We start from the raw sequence: 25719 nt of genomic DNA on the forward strand, positions 1-25719 counted from the left end.
AGTGGACCATCCAATTCAGTGGGTGTCTGCTCAGCACATATACCGAGGCCAACCATGCCTGAAGCGGCCTGTGCCTCAGGCGAGCTAGCCTCACTATGTACATGCAGGCCGCCATGTGGCCTAACAGCAGCAGGCAGTGCCTGGCTGTTGTCGTGGGCATCGGTGCATCTGGGAGATGATAGAGACCATCACTTCAAAACATGGCTGAGGCAGGAAGGTTCTGGCCTGGGGAGTGTCCAAGGTGGCCCCACTGAACTCTATGTGTTTCACTGGGGTCAGTGGACTTCTGTTTGTTTATGAGTAGTCCCATCCTGCTGCACGTGGAGCAGTGTGAGTCACGCTCTCCTGCACTTGGAACCTGGACCTACCCCCTATCAGCCAATCATCCAGGTAGGGGAAGATTTGCACACCCTTTCGCACACCATTACCGCCACGCATGTGGTGAACACCCTTGGAGCCGAAGATATGCCAAGGGGCAGGCTGTAAATTGGTAATGGGAGCCAGCCACTGTTGGCTCCGGAGGATGGACCCATGAAAGTATGTGGCCTTGTAGGACGAGGGCGGCATACTAGTCTCCTGGATCCAGGCAGGGATTATGGAGGCTAGGGAGACCCTGCAAAACCTGAGTCTTTGATATATTTGTTCAGACAACGCAGGTCTAGTATGGGTCTCAGACCCTTGGGGGCGCCCCTTCAGGATAGAAGGGCCTTAACCTGTCCCTATTTCCATAGGGTTGAAAAGGGCCTATACGGAGGTCCTGGTCGCTGCTGCGCCTGGGCCACGACTGCCGCCTGGAAGCCTGGGGTGCGTACAGGCCCTGGGAGCAAAGCATGGCCCTGGGGTCCTTCGGGCCATGCAACTTCACATCAGTCTGATTGGAAAGGAGGGCCGACCTATGAACGGGAAGGTTCTGGATAGATTGCTGCATCTCCTGGACAGGCCTGAGGGTAGCAGCCATGAGCATTTCCTCATGGAACTGGCGGGGGCTATGGTCCTACCCGCTGCAGCAGCAGCATCATTGGACGTTTGGAGCACTGCCCTAGCCACCATGATTCCTCCATGCAGGATGGGGAATCCAACCTCAAGGTAGGGGCCCCCCTCTTGAGCAAGTCCTGGTGCGCCCTGAAATCTCCCAGAGGCACCATGTGATCCTCAGAGACTGCCTCGTCCGGGAAAAAGGAAGAGGACTGCCGAGGCAAGTCTTGCGGGTGCTCCCCTTGCCTAAGGGATGCACCCGTAGAGGGTGCCTCCATGGGGTCTGACTCCTCAGCCGAGGAGCAGTGTTTGTGGGCCTCAGACTATGCCAGGGCATGGACTGTACCCCTGCTAACAGAGTGGATAGGGCCTTGGTCCCATCGGGATGTCCCATGGGGCCCAATAGGGCCCTTGGCCTCAGGGCACAACTGGGGCTGACTTTTTGCCACCTGCTTGAACACCTTGTGGGAGTGTCGGCTGTCCCGACGATTATCCCCCCCCGGGACCCGAGCGACTACACAGGCGGCTGTCCTTGGTCTCGGGTGCCGTGCCCACGCCGAGGACTGTGTTTTCGCTGACTACCACTGAGGGGCAGCTCCGAAGAGCCCTCGGCCTCGTGGAGAGCTGCGGCACTGTGTGGAGTCCCGGTGTCATGTGGAGCCGCGGTACTGCTGCGAGCTCCGGCCCTCCCTTGGGGCTGCAGCGCTGCTGCGAGCTCCGGCACTGCCTGGGGCTGCGGTGCCGCGAGAGTCCTGTTACCACCAGGAGGCCCGCTGCCGCCGGGAGCCCCGCTGCCGCCGGGAGCTCCGGCACTGCCTGGAGATGCGGTGCCGTGAGATCCCCGCTACCGCAGAGCCTCAGTACCATGTGAACCCCCAGCACTGCCCTGGGAGGCTCGGTACCGGGGTGGATTTGCAGCGCCGCCGACCTGCTGGAGGAGCATCCTCACTCTACCCCCGGTGGCCATCTGGAGGAAGGCAGGAAGAGTTTTGCGGCAGTACTGCGGGGGTCACAGGTTTTGTCGGGTTTTGGCATTAGGCATCTTGTGTGACAGAAACACAGACAGGACAGGACCTGTGGCAGTACTGTGGGGGGTCACAGGGTTCATCATCTGGCATCTTAAATGCCAGAAACAGAGACGGGGCACCAAATCTGTCAGACCACAGTCAACCCTCCCCTCTCCCTGGCACTTCCTACTGGCGGCTGCCCCATGGACTGGCCAGGGGAAGCCAGTTGGCTGCACTGCCGCAGCCCCTTGAGTTGTCTTGTTTGCTGCTTGGAGCTCTCGGTCCTGCTGGGAGTTTCTCCGGGGCTGTGAGAAAGAGCAGCTGCAGGTGGCGTGTGCATACCCTGATTCAGAATAATATGGATAAAAAATGATTGTTTATAGATATATTAATCAGTTATTTTGGCGCCCCGGGCTGTTGCCCGGTCAGACCATAGCTTGGGACGGCACTGCCCCCAGAGGCACTTATATCTTGTTAAATATTTACCACCCTAGTCTAAAGAGGAAAGATCCCAGTGTCAAGTATCAAGAACTCCTTCTGCTGAACTTTTACTCTGGACTTTTCTGATAAATGTGTATCATACAGCATTCGTTACACTCTCACATTAAGTATATAATAAAAGAATTGAAACAATACTGTTCATTTCAGTGAAGTCTTGTTACAACTTTTCCACAGCACAAACTCCTTACAAATATTTCCAGCAGCAGTTAATGCTAACCCATTCCTTTCTCTTCAAGCTAGCTGAACCTTCCCCATCCCTGTATAAATCCAGCCATGACACCCCCTTCTACCCATCCCAACCTATCCCCATGTAACCTATTCCAACACAAATCATCCCTTTCTATCCCACCCCAACCTGACCCCTCCCATTCTATCCCAACCAAACCCATCCCTATCCTCGAGTAACCCATCCCCATGCAACCCATCCCATTGCATCACGGGCCATCAACCCCCAGACAGCCCATCTAGGATGACCAGAGAGCAAGTGTGAAAAATCGGGATGGGGATGGGGTAAGAGGCGCCTATATAAGACAAAGCTCTGAATATTGGGACTGTCCCTATAAAATCAAGACATCCGGTCACCCTACAGCCATCTCTAACAGCCCAATCTAACCCAGCCTATCTCATTGCAGTCTCACCCATGCCATCTTCCCCCTCCCATTCAACCGATCCGGATCCAGGGCGGCCCAGTCTCACCCACACCCGGCTCCCTCACCCCTCTCCCGGCCCAGTTTAAACCCACATCTCACTCCAGTGGCTTTCCCAACCCGTCCTCTCCTCTGAGCTGCGAGGCAGCGCTGGGGCCGCTAGGCGGGACGGCAGGAGACACGCAGCAGCCAGTCCCCGAACCGGGCTGGGCTGGGCTGGGAGGCGGGGGCCTGGCCGAGCCTGCGCCCGCCCCTCAGGTGAGCCCAGCGGGTATAAGGCCCGGGGCCGGCGGGTGCAGAGCGGGGAGCGCTGGCAGGGCGATCATGGGCGGCAGGGTCAGCCGCGGAGACTTCGAGTGGGTTTACACGGAGCAGCCCCACACGCAGCGGCGGCGGGAGATCCTAGGTAGGCGGGTAGTGGGGGGAGCGGTGCCTGACACCTGCCGTCCCTGCTGCTACCGCCGCCGTGGCCGGGCTGGGAATCCCGCTCCAGCGCCTCCCCCCGAGGCGCTTGTCTGTCTCCTAGTCCCCCTCCGGCGCTCTCGGGGCGGAGCAGCATCCCTCTGCTTTGCCTCCCGGGGTCCCGGCGCTCTCCGGTGCCCGCCCACAGAGCTAGTCCGCCGGCAGCGGCTTCCCCCGCGCTCGGGCCCCGCGGCAGCGCCCTGCGGGGCTCTCGGACCCTCCCTTCCCCTCCCCTTCGTGCGGACGCTGCTAGTCTGGGAGCTCCCGCTGCTTTGCCGTGCCCTGGGGCTGCACGTTTTCCCTCGCCGTGTTTGTTAAACTGCGGCTTCCTCTTCCCGCGCTCTGCCCCCTTCCCCCGAGTCAGTCCTGAGGGGGGAGATCCGCAGCTAACTGCTCTGGCCAGCGGCCGGCAGGGCTCCGCTGCTCCGCCGGCGGTGTGGTGTTCTGCCGCAGAACTCCTGCTCCGGCTCGCGGACTCCGGGGCCCGGTGTCCCGCTGCGAAGGAGGCACCGGTGGGATACCAAGTTTTCCCATCGCGAGGTGACTTTGGACTGGAACGGATCAGCCTTTCCTTCGGGGTGCCTGGCCGCAGCTTGGCACGGCGGGGCAGTGAGCGGTGACTGTGGTGTGCTCTGTATTGTAACGCAAATGTCCCCAGCCAGGACTTGAGCTGGGGCAGGTAGGGATCAGATGATGATCAGGTGCAGCTGGTCACTCCAGGGCAGAGCTGGGTACAACCTTTTTTGACAGTGTGTGAGAATGACCTGGCAGGCGTCAGTTTGACAGGATTTGAGCAAAGAGGCCAGCAAGTCTCAGGACCCATGTGTAAGGGGGCCTGTTAGCCCCTTACTGAAACTTAGTGGGGCTTTTTGATTGGCCATCTCTGGAGGAAATAGGACCCTGGAGCGGACAGCCCCCAGGGTCAGTGGAGAGAGGCCAGCTCCAGTCAGCCTGATTGACAGAGCAGACAGGCCATTGAGGGAGCCGGGGGAGCCTGGCCCGGCCCGGCCCTCGTCTGAGTTGGAGCTGCATGTCTGGGGCAGAGCTGACCAGAGCTAAGGACAAGGGAGCCAGCAGCTAAAAGGCTGGAAGAGGAGCACAAAAAGCTGAATGGAGCCGAGCTGACCGACCCACAGCAGCAGAGCAGAGGGGCATCCCAGAGAGCGAAGCGCAGCTGCACGGAGCAGAGTGAGCTGGGGCAGGAGCTGTCTGGAGCTGGGTGTGGTGAGCAGCTGGGGAGAGTGATCAGTGGCTGCAAAACTTTCGTATGCGGAAGGCAACTTTCCTTGGACTGTGTTCACAGCTGTCACCGTCCCTGAAGCGCATGAACACTCACTTGAGACAAGCTGTGACGGTGGAGAAGAGAGTAGCCATCGCTTTCTGGAAGCTGGCAACCCCTGACTGTTACCGCTCTGTTGGGAATCAATTTGGAGTTGGTAAATCTACAGTGGGAGCTGCTGTGATTCAAGTGTGCAGTGCCATCAATAGACTTTTTCTAAGAAGGCTTGTGACTTTGGGAAACGTGCAGGACATAGTGGAGGGGTTTGCTGCGATGGGGTTCCCAAACTGCGGTGGGGCCATTGATGGGACTCACATCCCCATCTTGGCACCTGTACACCTGGCAACGGAGTACATTAACCGCAAGGGGTACTTTTCCATGATCCTTCAGGGGCTTGTGGATCACAGGGGTCGTTTTGCAGACATCTATGTGGGGTGGCCTGGGAAGGTGCATGACGCTCATGTACTTCGTAACTCAGGGCTGTTAAGCTGCAGGCGGGCACTTTCTTCCCTGACCAAAAAATTGACATTGGGGGTGTGGAAATGCCCGTAGTGATCCTGGGGGATCCTATTTACCCCTTGCTCCCTTGGCTAATGAAGCCCTACACTGGTCACCTTGACAGTGACAAGGAGTGTTTTAATAAGAGGTTAAGCAGCAGCAGAATGGTTGTAGAATATGCCTTTGGGCATTTAAAAGGTAGATGGAGGAGTCTCCTCACTAGGCTGGATATGAGTGAGAAGTACCTCCCTTCTGTGTTATCTGCTTGCTGTGTTCTTTATAATGTGTGTGAAGCTAAGGGGGAAAGGTTCTCCCAGGGTTGGGATGTGGAAGCAGAAAGACTGGCTGCCAATTATGAGCAGCCAGGTGCCAGCAGTACGCGTAGAGCTAATCGAGTAGCGATTAGCATTAGGTAAGCTTTGAAAACCAGGTTCTGCAATGAGATACAGAACTGATTTATTTTCATGTATGTTCTTTGGCTTGGATGTCCCCCTCACCCAGCCCCTTTGATAGCTGGGCCCGGCTAATGGCACCAGAATCTGTAAGTTTGTTATTAAACACAATTTTGAAATACAGAAAAACTTTATTTCTTTACAGCCAAGTAATGGGAAAGGGGGAGGGAGGATTTCCTGCTCTATCTCTGGGGGGTTGGGTGTGAGCTCGCTGGGGTGGAGGACAGCTGGGGCTGCATCCTGAGGAGTCGAGCATGAGACCTTGTGGTTGCAGGAGAGGTGGAGGGCATCATAACAGTGGTTTCTGGAGCGTTCTGGAGTGTCTGCAGCGGCACTGTGCCCTGCCTCCGATCCTGACGTCCACAAGATGCCAGAGCACGTCCAACTGCTCCCTCAGGACTTTCAGAACCTCTTCTGAGGTGCTGCACACAATCGCCTGAGTTTCTCTGACTATCTATGGCACTGCGGATATTCTGGCTCATGCTCTGAGTTTCTCTGACTATCTATGGCACTGCGGATATTCTGGCTCATGCTCTGTCTCCATGTTCGTTGCTCTGTCTCTGCTGATGTTGCTACCCTCATGAATTCAGAAAACATATCTTCTCTGTTTTTTCTCCTAATCAGACTTAGTCAGTCAGCTGCATTTCTTAAGGGCCAGTCCACTGCATAAATGTCTACAGAATGAAATAGAAAAAACAGAGTACACGTATTTAGAATACTGAGTACAGCCACAGAAATGTAACAGTTAGAAAAAGGAGTCTATGGAACATAGTTTCAAAAAGTTGCATTCAAATAATCTTGCAACAAATGTAACATCACATCATTTGCTAGATACAATTTAAATATGTTGCCAATTACACAAAGTTGTTTATGAAACAATGTATCTGCCCCCCCCCCCCCCCCCATGGCTCCGCGGTGGGGAGAAGGAAAGGGAAGCTATGCAGTCCCATACCTGGCAGTTAAGAATTTGGAAAACAATGAACTAGCTAATGGTGGTGTTGATGCAAATTACCTGCCGGGGGGGGGGGGGGGGGGCGGAGGAGGAGGAGGAGGGGGGATCCTCTCATGGCTGTTCGCAAGAAAAATTCCTCTTGGGTGTGGCCAGCTGAAAGTGGGTAGGGCATGCCTGGGATGGCTGTGCATTGGAGCCACATGTGTAATGAGTCTCTTAGGGCTCAACAAAAAAATGTTTCTTTGGAGGGGGCCAGAGAGGGGGCCCAAAGCCTAGTCCCAGCAGGAGGGTAAGGTAGAGGTAACAGGACAACCAATGGTGAAGTATGTGTCACCATTGAACTAACTAAACCCTTTCAACTGTTTGTAAAAAATTGTATAACATTGTTAATTCCTTAGTGAACTTTGCAAGGAAAAAGACTGGCAGCCCCCTGCCCTTCCCCCCGGCCTCGTGGCTCCACGGTGGGGGGAAGGAAAGGGAAGGTTTGCAGTCCCATACCTGGCAGCCTCCTGCCCTCCCTCCCGCCCCCAGCAGTCATGGCTCTGTGGTGGGGGGAAGGAAAGGGAAGCTATGCAATGCTAATAGGAAAGAAAACTCACCAGATGTGCCTTCCATGGGATCATTTGTGCTGTCCTGTGTGCTGGTGGACTGCTCAGGGGTCAAGATTAACTCCTGTGATTCTGGGAGAAGGGACACTCCGTTCTCATGCTCCCTGCTTTCCACAATTTCATCCTCCAAGGATTCATCCTCATTGCTCATGGACTGAGAAGCTGCAGAGGTATCAATGCTCTGTGGGGGCATAGTGGTGGGATCGCCCCCAAGAATAGCATGCACCTCATCATAGAACCTGCATGTTTTGGGAGAGGACCCAGAGCGCCTGTTTGCTTCCCTGGCTTTCTGATAAGACAGTCTGAGTTCCTTGATCTTGACTCTGCATTGATAAGCATCCCTTTGGTGTCCTTTCTCCAGCATGCCCTGGGATATCTTCCCATAAATGTCCAGATTCCTTTTGCTGGAGCGTAGCTGGGACAGGACTGTCTCCTCACCCCACAGCCCGATCAGGTCCAAAACTTCTGGTCTGCTCCATGCTGGAGCACGTTTGGGCTTTCCTTTAGCCATGCTGAAAACAGTAGCTATGCTGAGAGGAATGGGAAAGCTCTCTCCACGCTGGCAATGAAATGAACAATCAAATCTTCCCGGGGCTGCTTTGGGGGCGGGTACTGAAATGGGGCATGATGGGATACACTCCGGAGGCCAATTAATGCGCATTAAGTCGGATTGGGTCCACACTTGCACTACTGTGCAGTAGCTAATGCGCTTCAGGTGCTAATCCTCTTGGCAGAGGTGGTCTTATTGCTGCGCATCAAAGTGCTCCTTAATATGCATTAACAACGCGCTAGTGTGGACGCAGTTATTATTAATGCGCATTAAGGGACTTTAATGCGCAGTAAGCCGCCAGTGTAGACCAGGCCGTAGACATAGCCTTGGGGAGTGTGTGGCTACTGGCAGAGCAGGGGTCTGACTCTGCATCCCTGCAGCGTAGCCAGGGCCTGGACAGTGGGCCTGCAATGTGTGACACAGACTGAACCCCAGAGACACTGTTTGTGATGCCCTGGGGACAGGGGGCATGTTGGGTGTTTTCCTTTAACCTTTCTCCTCTTTTCTTATTTTTTTAAATTTATTTGATTGCTGTTTGTGTAATAAATTGGATTGCTTTGTATTGTATGCAATGATCAGTGGGTCAGGGAAGCGCCCAGTGCAGAGTTAGTACCCCGGAGTGGGGACACCCTAGCCCCTGCCCTAAGGGACCACTGCAAGATTGGGGGTTGAGCCCCAGGAATCCTGGGTCCAGCCTTGTCGGGGTTACAGGCACCCTACCACACAGGAGAGTGAGAAGAGAGCCCTTGAGGTCAGGTGGGGCCTCTGGGTAAAGAGAGAGGGAGCAGGGACTCAGATCCTTTTGCTAGCCAACTCTTCCGAGGTAGTGTACAAGCAAGGAAAGTTCCCCACAATAGCGGGCCCATTCCCTGCTTACACATGGCTTAGCCACAAAATAAACCCCATTCCAGTCACTCATCACGTGCCTGGGCATAGGCTAAAGCTGTAAAGACTGATAATCAGAGATCAGATCACTGGAAACATGGCACTTCAAAAACATTCAAATCTAGTTAAATCTAGTGAAATGAGGTCCTTGGGACACTTCCTCAAAAGTAGACTCCTGGACTTTAAGATCAGAAGGGATCATCTAGTCTGACCTCCTACCCATTGTGGGCCACAGAACCTCAACACCCCCACCTGTAAAATAGACCCCTAACCTCTGGCTGAGTTACTGAAGTCATCAAATCATGATTTAAGTTACAAAGAATCCACCATTTACACTAATATAAATTACAAATTACCTGTGCCCCATGCTGCAGAAGAAGGCGAAAACCCACCAGAGAATCTGCCAATCTGACCTGGGATAAAATTCCTTCTGATACCAAATATGTAGACCCTGAACATGTGGGCAAGACTCTCCTTCCCCCACCCCCAGCCAGACACTTGTAATCTAAGATCAGTGTATTTTAAATTAAATTCTTTTAAAGTTAAATTCTTGTTAGATGAATGAGGAAAGAGTCTGGCCATTTTATTTATCAAACCGGCACTGACTAGATTGTCTGGGATGGGATTCCTAAATAAGAACTCTATTGAGTATCCTGGTAGTATAGCATGTAAGGAAGCATGTTCTGGTGTGGGTGTGTGGGTTTTTTGTTCTTGGTTGGTTTTTTGCAGAACTCTAGGCCAAGCCACAAGAATGTGAGCATGCACTATGCTTTCCACTCTTCCGTGTGTCACAAGGTATATTTCTGATTTGTACCTCCAAGATGTCCAGGCTGCAATACAGGAATGTGTTTGTTATGGGGGCTACCTCTGAAAAGCACTCATCAGCTGCAATTGTTCTAGAATACGACAGACGGTGTTGTTGCTAATCTAAGTACTCATGCTGTTATTTTCCCTATAAGGTAGGGAAATATTATCTCTTCCTGTGAAATGGGGCACAGCTGTTCAATGACTTGTAAAAGGGGAAGATTTGTCTTGTGGTTAAGACAGTAGGCTGGGATTCAGGATCTAAACCCACAACTCCTGGCTCGGCCACAGTGTTCCTGTAGGACCTCAGACAATTCATTTAATCTTGCTTTGTCTTAGTTATCTATCTTTAAAACAAGATAATGCTGCTTTCTCCCACCTTTCATCTGTCCTCGGTAGTTAGATAGTAAGCTCTTCAGGGCAGGGACTCTTTGTATATTTGTACAATGGGTATGTCGTATATTTGCTCAGTGGGGCCCTGATTTTGGTGTGGGCATCTAGGCACTACAGTAATAGCTGGTTCAAGGTAATACAGAAAGCTCATGGTCAGGGCCAGTTCTAGGGGTGGGCAAGCAAGCAGCAGAGTTCGACAGGACTGGAACTGCTGACTATCCCAAGGTGTAACTCTTCATACCTGGAGGAATGAAGGACTTGCTCCCCTAACCTATTTGTGCCCCTTTTTTTTCTCTTGCTTTCATTCTTGCCCTGTTTGAATTTAATTGCTCTATTTTCTTTTCCAATTTTTCTTCATCTTCTTTTCTTTCCTTTTGTTTTTGTACTATCTCCTTTTCTTTTTTTCTTTCTCCCCTCAGCCTCCTGAGGCTCTGTTCCTACCTATTATTCTCCCCATGCCCTGTTGTCTTCCCCACTTTCCCTCTGCTTGTCTGCTCTCCAATAATGGGAAAACCACAATGTGTTTGGTGCTGTATCCCATAGAGACTAGAAATACCTTCACTTCTCCCCTGCTTTGGAGTGTGAAGTGTGGTGACTCCTTCTAGTTGCTTCCTAGTTTGTCATTTACCTTTATACTCTGCATAGCGTAAGACAGAGAAGAGAGAGGGCACAATCAGCCAGTGGTCATATGGGGCTTCATACAGGTCAATACTCTACTGTCCCTAATCAGACATGGGCTAGAAGGTAGGGTATGGTGCAAGAGATGTCCTATGCAACCATATATAGATTGAAAAACATCCTGGATTCCAGGAGATGCTGTGTGTGTTACTCTCTGGTCCAGATTGTTTTCACCCACAGTGGGTGGTGCTGATTCTTAATCATAAGGTAGAGAAAGTCATTTAACAAATCAACAGCTCAAACAAAATGACCAGCCTGATTGCCTTCTCTGAGATGACTGGCTCTGTGGATGTGGGGAAAGCGGTGAATGTGATATACCTTGACTTGAGCAAAGCGTTTGATATCGTCTCCCACAGTATTCTTATCAGCAAGTTAAAGAAGTATGGGTTGGATGAATGGACTATAAGGTGGATAGAAAGCTGGCTAGATCATTGGCCTCAACAGATAGTGATCAATGGCTCAATGTCTAATTGGCAGCTGGTAACAAGCAGAGTGCTCCAGGGGTCGGTGCTGGGCTGGTTTTGTTCAACATTTTCATTAATGATTTGGAGGATGGGGTAGATTGCACTCTAAGCAAGTTTGCAGATGACACTAAGCTCGGGGGAGTGGTAGATACCCTGAAAGGTAGGGATAGGATACAGAGTGACCTTGACAAATTGGAGGATTGGTCCAAAAAATATCTGATGAGGGTCAACAAGGACAAGTGCAGAGTCCTGCATTTAGGACGAAAGAATCCCATGAACTCCTACAGACTGGGGACCGACTGGCTAAGCAGCAGTTCTGCAGAAAAGAACCTGGGGGTTACAGTGGATAAGAAGCTGGATATGAGTCAGCAGTGTGCCCTGTTTGCCAGGAAGGCTAACGACATATTGGGCTGCATTAGTAGGAGCATTGCCAGCAGATCGAGGGAAATGATTAGTCCCCTCTATTTGGCACTAATGAGGCCACATTTGGAGTATCGTGCCCAGTTTTCGGCCTCCAGCTAGGATGTGGACAAATTGGAGAGAGTCTAGAGGAGAGCAACAAAAATGATTAGGCAGCTGGAGCGCATGACTTATGAGGAGAGGCTGAAGGAACTAGGTTTGTTTGGTTTGCAGAAGAGAAGAATGAGGGGGGATTTGATAGCAGCCTTTAACTACTGAAAGGGGGTTCCAGGGTGGATGGAGTTAGGCTGTTCTGAATGGTAGTAAATGACAGAACTAGGAGCAATGGTCTCAAGTTGGGAAAAGTCTAGGTCCAATATTAGGAAAGTTTTTTACTAGGAGGGTGGTGAAGCACTGGAATGGGTTACCTAGGAGGGTGGTGGAATCTCCATCCTTATAGGTTTTTAAGGTGCTGCTTGATATCGCCCTTGCTGTGGTGATTTAGTTGGGGTTGGTCCTGCTTTGAGCAGGAGGTTAGACTAGATGACCTCCTGAGGTTCCTTCCAACGCTCGTCTCTTATGATTCTATCATTAGCATAGAGGCTATTTGGCTGTCAGTGTCCTGGTAACCGTGTGACTAAGGCTATTTAATATGGATCCTGCAGTATATTGGGCACCTTACAATACCTGAAAGGCACATCCTGTGGTAAATGAGTTCAAAATGGCTGCTATTGACCCTCATATATTATGCTTCTCTCATGGAGACTTCACACTTGGTTTTAATTGTGGGGGTTTTTTTTTGTTTTTTTTTTAAACCTCCAATAAACCATCCCAAACTGAAAGCACAGATGTGTTTAGGGAAGATCACAATCAACCTCTCATTTAGACTAAATATTTTTATTTTACTTGATTTCTTCAAATTAAGAGTCACTGAAGTTCTGATTGTAAAAATGTTCTCTGCTTTCATATATTTTTGAATCCTGGAGTGACTTTTCAAAAGCAGTTAGGCCAGTGTCCTACATTTTTTTTGTCCTTTGTCTCCTAATATCAAATACTTTTTTCATTATATTACCTGCTGTAATACTGGCTTTGCTATATCTCTCAGTACCAAGCTCTCGGTCATTTGGGCCAACATTGAGAATACCACTGTGTCACCACAATCATCCCATGAAATGCAGTGTCTCTTCACTCAACAGCACACTTAGGAGTTAATTAAAAGTTGTATTCATGGTTTCTGAACAGTGTTTATCTAGTCCCCATCTGGTCAAGGAGCTCTACAAGGGAAGAGAGAAATCAGGAGACCCTTGGCCACACTTTGGGGGATATACAACTTCAACTAGGCTCAGAAGGGGGTGAGTTTGAGGATGGGTGAGTATAACATTTCTGTATGTGAAGCCGTCTTGTTTGTCATTATACATGAAGACATCATAGGTGTGCCCATGGGGTGAGCTGGGTGTGCTCAGGCACACCCTAATGCAGGGGTGTCAAATAGGAAGATACAGGGAGGCGCCACCAAATGCGTGGATCAGCGTGTTTTTTCGGCAGTGGACAAGAGGCCCCGGGGAGTAGTGCAGCGAAATTGACAAGCTGCTGGGAAATTGAAGGAGCTGGCAGATTTTGCAGGGGTGGCTGAAATTGACACCCCTGAAAATATCATGACAATTCCCTGGGTACACATCCTAATCCCTGGGTGCACACCCTCATAAAATGTGCTGCGCATGCCTATGGATGACATTATGTGGTGCTTGCATCCCCAAGATAGTTTGCTGGGGGTTGTGAGTGAAGGGCGGAATTAAAACACAAAAAAATAGGTTTGCTCATTCTGGTGAGCTGCTGAAAAACACAAAGCCTTTTCATAAGAGAACTGAGTGAAAATATATTTACTTTGATCCTTCTTCCATGTAAATACCAGATCAATTAAAGGGCACAGAAATGTGGTATGGCTAAATATTCTGTGCTTTTTTGGTGCCTCATTTGTTCTGGCAGGGAGTCACTTCAGAGTGATTTAATGTTTGTTTAACAATGCACTGTCCTGGAGGCGAAGGTGTCGTCATAGGATTTTTTCCCCGTTTGCTCATAAGGCCCTTTGAAAGCCTGGTGTGAAGAGGAATGTCCTTACTTCTATTGCCCATGCATGTTGCTGCTATTGTCCTCTAGTTATGACTCCAAGTAAAAAGGAGCATGAGGGAATAAGACTCGCCCCTCTCTGTTAAACAGAAGTGCAGTTCCCCCTGGCTTTGGGGATGGTGCTTATCTAGAGCTCCCTTTCCTTACTGTTGCCATACAGCTTCCCTTCTATCTTTCTCTCTAATATGCCACGCACAGAAATGCCACTATAAACATTAAATACATGATGTGAGCTTCTCACATCAGCAAGGAGAAATGGCCCTGCTGTCCTGCCACTGGCAGGCCTGATTGGGTCTCAACCTCTTGTTCTGCATATGGGAATGGACCACCTGTTCAGGTCTCAGAGGCAGTATTAGGTAGGGGGAGCCCAGAGCAAGAGAGCAACTTCCATTCTTGGTGCAGAAAGAGAGCACTGAGCAGTAGCCATGGCCAATATTAGCAGACTTTATCCCCTATTTACTTCTTGCCATGTTGAAAAGATTACTCCAACTGTAATTAGAAATCCCTGTTTACGTAGCTAGAATCCTGCTCTACACCCATTTGACTGAGAGGTCTTGCAGATGTGGGAAGAAAGTAATTCCCCAGCACCAGTTTAGCATATGGCATTCATGTAACAATTGACTCTAATGTGCTATAGTACTTTCAAAACCATTAATGACTGGGGTGATCTCAGTGAGCAGCTATAGTAATTAATGAATTATGGCCTGTTAATGCCCTTCATTCTGAAACTTTTAAAGTGATATTTTTAGGGTAAACTTCCTTATGTTGCTAGTAACTTAGAGTATTGAAATAAATAATTACAAAATCTAATGTTTTGTTTCTCCATACACAAAAAGCAGCCATCTACTTTCCATCAGTGAACTTTATTTCATAAGGTGAAGGGGGGGGGGGGAATAATTCTAGAAAACAAAAGTAAGGTATCCATGAAAGAGCATGGTGTCAGTCTCTAAATACAAAATGGCAGCAACCTCTGCAGGGAGGGGCTGTCTCTTCATTCTAAAAGTGCAGTGCAGCCTTCACTCACTTTGGTGTGCAATGCAAGTAGGCAGTGTTCGTTTAGTCACTGTTTCTAAGTCAGGGTCTCAGACTCTATTCCAGTGCTGCAATGTTTGAGCCAAAACTGCTGCAGGGAAAGTCCTTGGTTTTAAGATCTGTTACCTCCTGGAACCATTAGTAGCCTTTCATACTGTAGAAGCGTTATTTAAGCAAAAAGCACATTGAGGTAGGATTTGATCAGCATCCTTTTGAGCTACTCTTGCTTTATCTATACCAACAATACCATCTACTATTAAGGATGCTTAACTAAGATGCTGCATTGCAGCAAAGGGCTGAAATCTCCATTAAAATGAGTTTTTCTGTCTGTAGTGCTGCACATGCAATTAAAGTAGCCCTATACAAGACTTTCCTAGAAGAACCAATGTGTTTCTGTTTAGAACTCACAGGGCTGAGAGCTATTGTTCTTTGGCCTGTGTGATCTAATTTAGGCAGCCATAAAAATTTACCATGTTAGTGTCAGAGAGCTCTGAATGTGTGCATCAATTTTTCAAGTGAAAACATTAAGTTCTGTCTTCCTGTGCCTTATGGGATACCTTAGCCTGGTTCATAGATAAATGTTGACTCTGTATACAACACTCACTTTGATAGAGCTTTTCTTAGTCAATGGATCTTATTTATTAGCATATCTTTTATTTATAGTTAAATTGCAATTATCAGTAATGGTTGACCATTCTCAGGGATGACATTTACCCTTTGATATCAATGTTGCGCTTTGTTAGCATGTGCCATCATGCTTTGCATAAGTCTGAGCAACAACGTAATGAATACTTTGCATGTGCAGCCTTTTTAAGAGCTCAGTATCTTGTTTTCCCCCCTGCTGTATGGCAGTACAGCGAGCCTAGCAATCTCAGCTATTCTTTCCGATTCTTATTATTGTCTGTTAGTGCAGTAATGGCATAGGAGATTAAAGGGCTTTCTTTGTATGGTGCAAAATAATCAAGAAATGTTTAGCAGTATTAACCCAAGGGCTATCTGTGCCATTAACTATTATGCCAGAGTTTATCTCAGGGTTTCTCATGTAGTATCACTGAAATTAACCAGTCTTGTTCCTGGGCTAAGCTTATGCAGAGAGCAAGGTACTTGTATTGACTGCAAGCAATATGTTCTGTACTTAGTACTGTATCTTTCTGTACAGTCAGTATGGCTTGATCATAAAATGTTGCTTTCAGATGTGGTTGGTTATCTTGGCACAAGAATGCAGATATAGAATCATAGAGTTGGAAGGGACCTCAGGAGGTCATCTAGTCCAACCCCCTGCTCAAAGCAGGACTAACCTCAGCTATATCATCCCAGCCAGGGCTTTGTCAAGCCTCAGCTTAAAAACCTCTAAGGATGGAGATTCCACCACCTCCCTAGGTAACCCATTCCAGTGCTTCACCACCCTCCTAGAGAAAAACTTTTTCCTACTGTCCAACCTAGACCTCCCCCCCTGTAACTTGAGACCATTGCTCCTTGTTCTGTCATCTGCCACCACCGAGAACAGCCTAGCCCCATCCTCCCTGGAACTCCCTTTCAGGTAGTTAAAGGCTGCTATCAAATCCCCCCTCATTCTTCTCTTTTGCAGACTAAACAAGCCCAGTTCCCTTAGCCTCTCCTCATAAGTCCTGTTATATATATCTTGTATTGTACAATTGGTCAACTATTATCTTTTTAAATATGTATGCTAAATACGCTAAGCCACTAAGTGGCTTTGAAATAATGGACCTGACAAGCATCTGAATTGCATAAATACTCAGGAGATGCTTTCCTTTTAATACATGAGTAGATGTTTTTCCTGTGGTTGTTTCTGCTGAGTAGAAATGCACGGTATGTGGTTTAATGCTACAGTGAGCAATCTGACCAAGGGACTGCATGATGCCATCCTTCAGGATGAGATGTTACATGGAGGCCATGTGTCTAACATGCTGATGGCTGGGGTGTTGAGGAAGGATCTCATGGCATACTAAAAGAAATGTACTAACTTCATTTTGAAATAAAAACGTGGCAGTGGTTTAACTATGTATATTTGTACAGTGCCCAGCACAATGGGGCCTCTGGGAACCACCACTTTATAAATAATACTGAATTACTGAGATTATGGAAATTCACTTTTTTATTTAAGTGAATCTTTATTTTTAGTACAAAACTTCCATATCCTGTATACATCGCACCTGTCACTGCTGGCAAGGTCACAGGGCTTATTTGCATTGCCTCCGATGTTTACAGTATCCACAGCAGCTCAGGTCCACACCTTCATAATCTGATCTTGATGAAATAGCAAATGTATGTAATGGTCAGATGACATTTACTTGTCTAATTAAAAAACTTACCCATCAACCAGTGTGGACATGCATACGGTTTGCAACCACAGTTCCTGGATTAAAGAATTGACCCTGCAACCTTCCCCATGTAAGTTATACTTATTGATATGTGCAGAAATAAAAGGATCTAAAGGCTGGTGATAAGGACATAGTCTCCCATGTGAGGAAAAACTGGAAATGATATGGGGTTACTTTTGAGGGGACATAACAGGAGGATATAATGAAATGGTGTACAAAAGGTAAATTGCACATTCTTGTGTTTTTTCTCTTGTAAATCAAGGTAACATTCAACAAAACCAGAAGGGAACATATTTTAAATTGATAAAAGGAAATACATCTTTACATAATTAACTGGTGGAATTCATTGCTGCATGTTATTTTGAAGATTACTTTGCATAGGTGAAACATCTAGAGAGAGGATTAAAAAATGTATCTAATAAGGATATAAAAACTCATTCCATAACTGCCTCTTCAGAATTTCTTGCACCTTCTCCTGAAGCATATGGTACTGGCCACTGTGAGATGTTACTGGATAAGTTGGATCACTAGTCTATGGCAATTTGTGTTTCTCAGCCCACTTAAATTGATGGAATTGCTTGTGTCCTGTTGCAGAGCCAGATTCTAATACTGAGTTACGAATTTAACTCCTCTTCATCCTCAGTCATAATCTCACCCAATCAACCCTCCTGCCCCCCAAGCAAGATCCTGAGTAGAGATTCCAAGATTTTCCCCCATTATATTTAATCTGATTTTGTTGTAAAGTATAAATCCTCATTTACAGAATGTGTCACTATTCAAGTGCATGATTCTCCATGAATACCCAGAGCTCTTGTTACAGGCAGTTAGAATAACAAATACTTTACATTTATATAGCACCTTCGTCCAAGGACTTCAGTGTTACCCAATAGCTAGTATTAACTGGAAATGCTGAGCACTCTCAATATCTTTGACTACACACTAATTCTATTCCATTATGTTGTATAAACTCAGGGTTGGCAGTTCCCTGTCCCCTCCCCCCCATTTTTCTCCTTTAATTAAAAAAAGTTCTTGGTCTCCCCAAAGTCAGGGAAGGGGGGCTTCACTCGGCCTCATTGAAGCAGGTCAGCACGGTCTTGTGCAGTGTCTCCCAGTACGACTTGGAGCCGGAGACCCCATAGGAGTTTCCGCGCGCCCCCCAGGCCAGAGCGGTGTACCCGGGTCTGCGCCTCAATGGGGTTGATACCCTGCTTCTTGTGGCCCAGCCCACTGCCTTCCTTCCAGCCCATGGCCTGCAGCATGTGGCTCCCGATGTTATCGCTGCCCGTCCCGCGTCGGCTGCTCAGTCTACCGTGGCGAGCATCACAGCCGAGTACTTCCTCTTCTTGGGCTCTGGGGGCTCAGGGATGCTGTATTTCTCCCTGCGCTCTGCTGCACGGTCCTGGTCCTTCATCTCCATGTCCTTCTTCTCCAACGCCTCCAGCTCCTGCTCCGACAGATCGTCACGGCGGTGAATCTCTAGGTTTTGCTTGTACAGCCCGGAGAGCTGCTGGTGGCGGATCAGCGCCTCCTTGCTGGGGAACTGCCGGCGGCAGAGCAGACAGGCCAGTTTGTGCCAGTTCATCAGCTTTTCCTCCCAGTTGGCCGCTCTCCCTGCTGAACACTGTTGCAGCTCAATTCCTGCAGATGGCCACCCCTCACCCCCATCCATTCAGGCTAACAGTCAACCCAGGACCTGACCTTATTAGGGCAGCCAGCCAAAGGATCGGCTCCCAGGTCATACATGGGAAATGAAACTGACCATGGGAAACGAAACTTACCAGCAACCAGGAAATTGAACTTACTGCAAGTGTCCTCTGGCCAATCCGGTGCTGGCACGTAGCCCATAGTTTATAAAGAGGGGTCTTTCCCAAGCCCCCTCGGAGAGCTTCATCACAACCAGCCTGATCAGTTGGTCCCGGTTCTCCCCGCTCACGGCTTCCCCCCGAGCGTGAATTGTGTTTTGCGGGCTGTATCGAAATTGAATAATGCTGTGAATATCAGCCTGGGTTTCTCCTACGTCTGTGTGGTGGTGAGGAGTTTGTATTTTAAATCTACGTTGTCTGTTTAACTGCCCGTTTGTGTCTTGCAGTTAACTGTCTGTGTGAAATCTCTGTGTGTCTGTGTAAAAGCCTTCTGTACTTTGCAGTTAACTGCCTGTTTGTGCCATCTGTGTGACCCTCCCTTCTGTGCCCTGTAATTAACTCATTGTCTGTGAAATCTCTGTGTGAAAGCATTCCCTCGTGTAGTTAACTGCTTCTGCTGCTGTGCTTTTCAGTTAACAGTCTGTGTAACCCCTTTCTGTTTCCAGCAAGCAGCTAGTTGTCTGTGTAGCATAGTGGTAAGTGTCCCTGTATGCCTCGTGGGAAACCAGAGTTTGATTCCTGGTCAGGGAACCACTGTCTGTTTAATATTGGTTTAGGTCTTTATAGTTAGTTGCCTGTTTAATACTTTCTTATATCAATTTATGCTTTCTGCTTAATTGTTTTTATATCCTTTTATATTAGTCTACATTTTATAGTTAACTTTTTGTTTAGTTGAGTATAACTAGTTAAAAATCTATATTATTCCTGTGTTTTATAATAAAACTCATTTATTTCCAACCGACTCATTATTGTCTCTCGGGGATCACTAACCTGTCTGAACAAACACAGCCACCAGCCCCCACGGTGGACCAAAAGAATAAAATGCTAAATAGGACACCCTGATCAATTAAAGGAGTATGTTGCCAAATACTTCTGATACTTTACATCTTTTATATGTTCCTACCATATAACGAATGCTTTGTAATGGATCTCTAATGCTGTAGATGCCTATATTGATAACTACTTAAAATTGGATTGGACAAAGCATTAGTACATGTTCTGTAGGCAGTAATCTTGAACTAGCAAAAGGGATAAATCAGATGGCTTAGCAATTTTCATTATCTTTCCATAATGCTGTGAAGACTCCCAATCAGAGCTACATCAGGCTACGGGTTTTTCTGGATGGCATTCGTATCTCTCCCTGATGTGTAAGGCCAATGAACATAAAGATATGGAAATCTACCACTATCTTCCTTTCTCCTGATAATTCTATTACTGGTTTCTCTTATGATGTCAATGCACACAAGGATTGGTTCCTGATGTAATCACTGGTGATTTAAAAAGGTCAGATTAACGAGTAAAGGCTTGAGTATTTTTCACATATTCAGGCCTACACAATACAGTACTAAAGTATTCAATATTCAGTGTCCAATATTCTGCCTTCCCTGCTAGCACCTCTGGTTTGGGGATGTCAAAACACCTCTGTCTACTTTGAGGTCCATTCTGTGGCTCTAACGTCAATCTGTCACTTCTCTGCTCTGTATAACCGCAATCAAATCAGGTGAAGAAGCTAGGAGAATGACTCACTTGACACAAGGTGCTCCTGCAGTTTTTACTTTAGTGGCCCTTGGGATACAACCACACATTCCCACCCCACTTCCCAATGCACATGGTACCAGGGACCAGACATCAGGATTATCCCAAATAGTACATTTGCTCAAGGGTGGCTTGGTGCAGGATAGCAGTGTTTGAGACTACTCTTTCAGCAGAGTTAATGCACGCTGCAAGGGAGTAATTCTGTACACTGGTATTACCTTCTGCAAGACTAGCGCCCTGTGCATATTCTTTTAATGGAAGACATTAGAATGGAATACAAGTGGTGATACTTAATGACTCATTTTTTGTTTTTTTCCGTTTAGCCAAATATCCAACAATCAAGTCTCTAATGGGACCAGATCCCCACTTGAAATGGATTGTGTCTGGAATGGTGTTGACACAGCTTCTAGCCTGCTATTTGGTGAAAGATTTATCGTGGAAATGGATTTTCTTTTGGGCTTATGCTTTTGGGGGCTGCATTAATCACTCAATGACACTAGCGATCCATGATATTTCACACAACGTTGCCTTTGGTAACAAGCAGGCTAAGTGGAATAGATGGTTTGCAGTGTTTGCCAACCTGCCAGTTGGACTTCCTTACTCCGCCTCCTTCAAGAAATACCATATTGACCATCACCGATATCTTGGTGGAGACACTTTGGATGTGGATGTTCCAACTGACTTCGAAGGCTGGTTCTTTTGCACTCCGTTTCGGAAATTTATTTGGCTCATTCTCCAACCATTCTTTTATGGCCTGAGACCTCTTTATGTGAACCCAAAAACAGTTACTCAGATGGAAATATTTAATGCCCTGGTACAATTCTCTGTTGATTTTATAATCTACTACCTATGGGGCCTGAAGCCTGTTGTTTATTTAATAGCAGGCTCATTACTTTGCATGGGTTTGCATCCTATTGCTGGGCACTTCATAGCAGAACATTATATGTTCTTAAAAGGCTACGAAACCTATTCTTATTATGGACCTCTCAACTGGATCACCTTTAATGCAGGCTACCACATGGAGCATCATGATTTTCCCAGCATTCCTGGATGCAAGCTGCCTATGGTAAGCATACATGTTATGACTGAATTGGCTCCTTGTAGCAGTTGCTAGAGCAGTTTTTAATTTGGAATGGCTTGTATTATAGTAGTAGCCACTTTTAACTAAGGCTAAAGCATGTCTTTCAACTTGCCAAAAGCTCATTGTGGGAGAAAATAAAGTCAAAGAGCCCAAAATAGGGTGGAGGTCTGGGGGAGGAGGGTTACACACAAACAGTGCAAGAAGGTTTAACAACATGATGATTTCTTTTGCATGAGAAACATTAGCTGTAACTCCAATTCCAACTCTTCAACTTCCTAAATTCAGCCTTTTCAGTTTATTGTGGTGTACAGTATATGTGCAATGGTGGAAATAAGATGTGTAGGTTTGTATGGGAGGGAGGTACATCTAGGTCTAAATTGGTGCCCTTCATATCTGGGCACAGCTGAGATGGCTTTATCAGCATTTGTATTGTAAATGCATATGTCTGCCACATACACTACGTCTACAATGGAATATCATATTCAGTAAATCCGATCCTGGGGTGGTTCAGATTATTTATTTAAATTTACTGCAAATATCCTCTTTTCCTCTTCTTGAACAGGATCTGTGAATAGCTTAAAAATGAGTTGGTTGCTTTTGTGTAAATTAGAAACAGCAGCAATTTATCAACTGAAACTTGTCCAGTGATCAGTTCACCAGCTGAGTTGGTGTTGAACAGAACATAAGAGGGCTTGGACTCAGCATCACAGACAAAGGGGCAAATGAATGGAGTAGCTGACACAGAACTTGATTTCTAAAGAATTAGAGAAGGATAATGTGACTAATGCAAATCAGCATGTGTTTATAGAAAATAGTCTGTCAAAATGACTTGATTTTTTCCCCCCTGAGATTACAAGTTTGATTGATAAAGGTAATAGACTTGACATAATATACTTAGACTTCTGTAAGGCATTAGATCTGGTACCACATGACCTTTTTATTAAAAATCTAGAATTATATTAATATGGCACACATTAAAATGACTAACTGATCTTTCATTTTGAGATCTATAAACAAGAAATCATTATTGAACAGATATGTTTCTAGAGGGGCCCTGTAAGAAACAGTTCTTGTCCCTATGCTATTTAACTTTAGTTATCAATTATCTGGAAGAGAACCTAAAATCATCACTGATAAAGTTTGCAGGTGACCAAAAACTGGGCGAGTGGCAAATAAGAGGGCAGGTGACTAACTCAGAGCAATTGGGATATATGGGTTTAAGCAAACACTACAATATTGTTTTAGGACGTCTCAATGTAAATGTAATGTATGCATCTAGGAGCAATGAATGTAGGCCATAATTACAAAACTGGGGGGACTCTGCTCTGGAAAGCAGTAACTCTCTGAAAAAGATTTGGTGGTCATGGTGAATAATGAAATGAACATGAGCTCCAGTGGGATGCTGTGGCCAAAAAAGCTAACAGAAACCTGGGATGCATAAACAGGGGAATCTCAAGTAGAAGTTATTTTATCTCTGTATCTGGCATGAGTGCGACTGCTGCTGGAATATTGTGTCCAGTTCTGCTGTTCACAATTCAGGAAGGATGTTGATAAATTGGAAAAGATTCAGAGAAGAGCCATGAGAATGATTAAAGAATTAGAAACCTACCTTATAGTGTCAGACTCACAGAATTCAATCTGTTTAGTTTAACAAAGATGTTTAAGGGTGATTTGATAACAGCCTATATGGGGAACAAATACTTCATAACAGGCTTTTCAATCTAGCAGCGAAAGTTTTAACACGATCCAATGGCTGGAAGCTGAAGCTAGACAAATTCAGACCGGAAATAAGGTGTAAATGTTTAACAGTAAGGGTAAATAGCCATTGGAACAACTTACCGAGGGTCATGGTGGATTCTCTATCACTGACAATTTTTAAATCAAGATTGGATGTTCTTCTAAAAGATCTCTAGGAATTATTTTGGAGATGTTCTATGGTTTGTTCTCCAGGTCTTCTGACTAAATGATCACAATGGTCCCTTCTGGCTTTGGAATCTATTTGAACCTATGAAAACACAATTCAGAGACATGGACCAAAAGTGATTATAGATGCTTCTGTTAGAGGGCCCTTAAACTGGAATGTGTGAAATGGGCTTGACTTTCAGAAAGCGTTAAGTATGCACTGTCTGAAAATCTGGCCACTTTCGTGTGTCTAAAATTAGGTACTTAAAATGTCACTTTTGGAAATCCAAGTCACATGGATGGCCAGGGATGGCTTGCCTCTGCTTCTGTTTTGTTACAAGTGCCTAATAGCTCTTCTTGCTTTTGTGGGTTAACACTGTGTTCTTCCAGAAAGCCCTCTTTAAGAAGGGATGCAAATGTGGAATAAGATAGCAGAGGGAGTCTGTCAACAGGAGAGAAGGGCACAGAAGGAGTGGTGAAGCTGAGGCAAAGTTATGGCATGGACTCCACTTTCCTAGGTCTGTTTACTGCAGAGAACTCTGGTGTTCTCAGAACTGGTTCAAGCACCTCTTCATGCTTGTAAATGCTCTGTCCATCCAAGTACTCGTGATGCTTCACAAGCATCCCCATGACTGTTGTGGGCACACTGCATCTTGTGCATGCCTCCCACTGTGCAGGCTCAATGTAAGTTCTTCAGTGGGAAGGGCAGGTATTGCTGTTCAGCTGGCTTTCCATGTTTGTTCCAAAGTGCTCTTGCCCTTAGTTGGTTAGTGATGGATGTATCACCTGTGCCAGGAGTGGGGTGGTGACAGACCCAAATGTAGCTGAGTTGTCTCAGCTGGTCTTGGGTCCCTCAAAGCTTGCCTGCTTCTGGTGGGTGGCATGCAGGACCCAACCTTCATGAAAGTAACTTTAGTTTTGAAGTTTTGATTACAATTACCATTCCCGATTATGCTTTAAAAATGTGAATCTAAAGATACCTGCTTCTTGCAACTCCAAGCAGAGCAAGGCTAGTATGTATGTTCTGCACACACAAACCGAACGGTGGTGTTCCACAAGGGAATGTGTGCACTTTTGCTGGGGGCTTGGGCTGGCAAGACTGTGAGGCAGCTCCTGTTCTGTTTAGTTTAACAAAGATGTTTAAGGGTGATTTGATAACAGCCTAGTGAGATCTGAAAAGGGACACTAGCAAAACCAGTAAATAAACAGTAATGGGACCCCACCCTCTTCATGTCCCTCCAAAAACCACTGGTGCCGCTTCCCACTTCCTCATTGATGCATCCAGGGTGAGGGGGAGGATCCTGGATAAAATGGACAAGGGGAGTGATGGTGGAACTAGCTGAGACTCATGAACGTGCCTGGAACCACGTCTCACTTGCAGGTCGGGGGGGAGGGGGGTACAGACTGCTTTTTGTTTTTGGAGCTTAGTGGGAGATGCAAAGAGAAGGAAATGAATAACTTGTAAAGTTATTGTGTGTTGGAGCGGGCAGAAAACTTTCTGTGAACATCTTTGACAGAAAATAGCTTTTGGCAGATGTGGAAATTTTTGCAAAACTATTTTTTCAGAGTTTTTTTTCTTGTAGAAAATTTTGACTTTAATCAGAAACCTGAAAACTGAACTTTTTTCTTTCTTCATTTACCAAAACTGGCAGATGTGGAAATTTTTGCAAAACTATTTTTTCAGAGTTTTTTTTCTTGTAGTGACTTTAATGTGACTGAACTTTTTTTCTTTCTTCATTTACCAAAACCCCCAAAAATGTTGAAGACCAATTTAGAAGAAAACAAAATTAATTGTCATACTCTTTTTGCAGAGGAAAATATTTGTTTCCCCACCAGCTCTATTGCACAAAATTCACAACATATAAACAGTTATTTGCCAATTTCTTACTTTTAACAGCAAGCATCTGACCACCTGGAGAACCCCCACCCAAAAGCAATGCTAGACTAGTTGTAGTGTAGACCTAGTTATCTCAAGGGAATAAGCTCCTGGTCCTCAAAGTCATGTGTAATGTTGGGGGCAAGACCAAACCACTGGAAGGAGCTTTTGGAACAGGCCAAATATGTGGGTTATAATATATATTACTGCATATATTTAGAGTGGTTATATATTTTATCTGCTTTATATTAATGAGCACCCATCCAGTGCTTTGGGCACAACACAAAGGACACTGCACTGCAATTAAAAATCAAGACTTACAAAGACAGGCTGCACTTGCTCCAGGGACCTGTGATAAGAATTATGAGCTGTAGAGCACAATGCACAAGTACAGCAGCATTTGGAAG

General features: G+C 46.6%; 2 protein-coding genes across 2 annotated transcripts in view; one reads left to right on the forward strand and one right to left on the reverse strand.

The window, feature by feature from the left end:
* The first annotated feature begins 3403 nt into the window (after positions 1–3403).
* DEGS2 (delta 4-desaturase, sphingolipid 2) overlaps positions 3404–25719 on the forward strand; it is a 29953-nt gene continuing 7637 nt past the window's right edge. The window contains exons 1-2 of the mRNA XM_067555061.1: positions 3404–3536; positions 20777–21519. Coding sequence (XP_067411162.1) covers positions 3455–3536; positions 20777–21519 — 825 coding nt within the window. The 5' untranslated portion in view covers positions 3404–3454. The remainder of the gene's footprint in view (positions 3537–20776; positions 21520–25719) is intronic.
* LOC137157757 (zinc finger and SCAN domain-containing protein 29-like) lies at positions 6111–7892 on the reverse strand. Its single transcript, XM_067555178.1, has 2 exons — positions 7373–7892; positions 6111–6235 (listed from the first exon to the last, which is right to left on the reverse strand). The coding sequence occupies exons 1-2, from the start codon at positions 7890–7892 to the stop codon at positions 6111–6113; spliced, it is 645 nt and encodes a 214-aa protein (XP_067411279.1).

The sequence above is a fragment of the Emydura macquarii genome, unplaced genomic scaffold, assembly GCF_026122565.2.
Source record: "Emydura macquarii macquarii isolate MOO-44397 ecotype Brisbane River unplaced genomic scaffold, CSIRO-AGI_Emac_v2 contig_1551, whole genome shotgun sequence".
Lineage (NCBI taxonomy): Eukaryota > Metazoa > Chordata > Testudines > Chelidae > Emydura > Emydura macquarii.

Coding starts and splice junctions, on each gene's coding strand:
- LOC137157757 (XM_067555178.1), bottom strand. CDS start 7,892: ATGGCTAAAGGAAAGCCCAAACGTGCTCCAGCATGGAGCAGACCAGAA. Junction 6,236..7,372: donor TCCCATGGAAGGCACATCTG/GTGAGTTTTCTT, acceptor GCAGCACCTCAG/AAGAGGTTCTGAAAGTCCTG.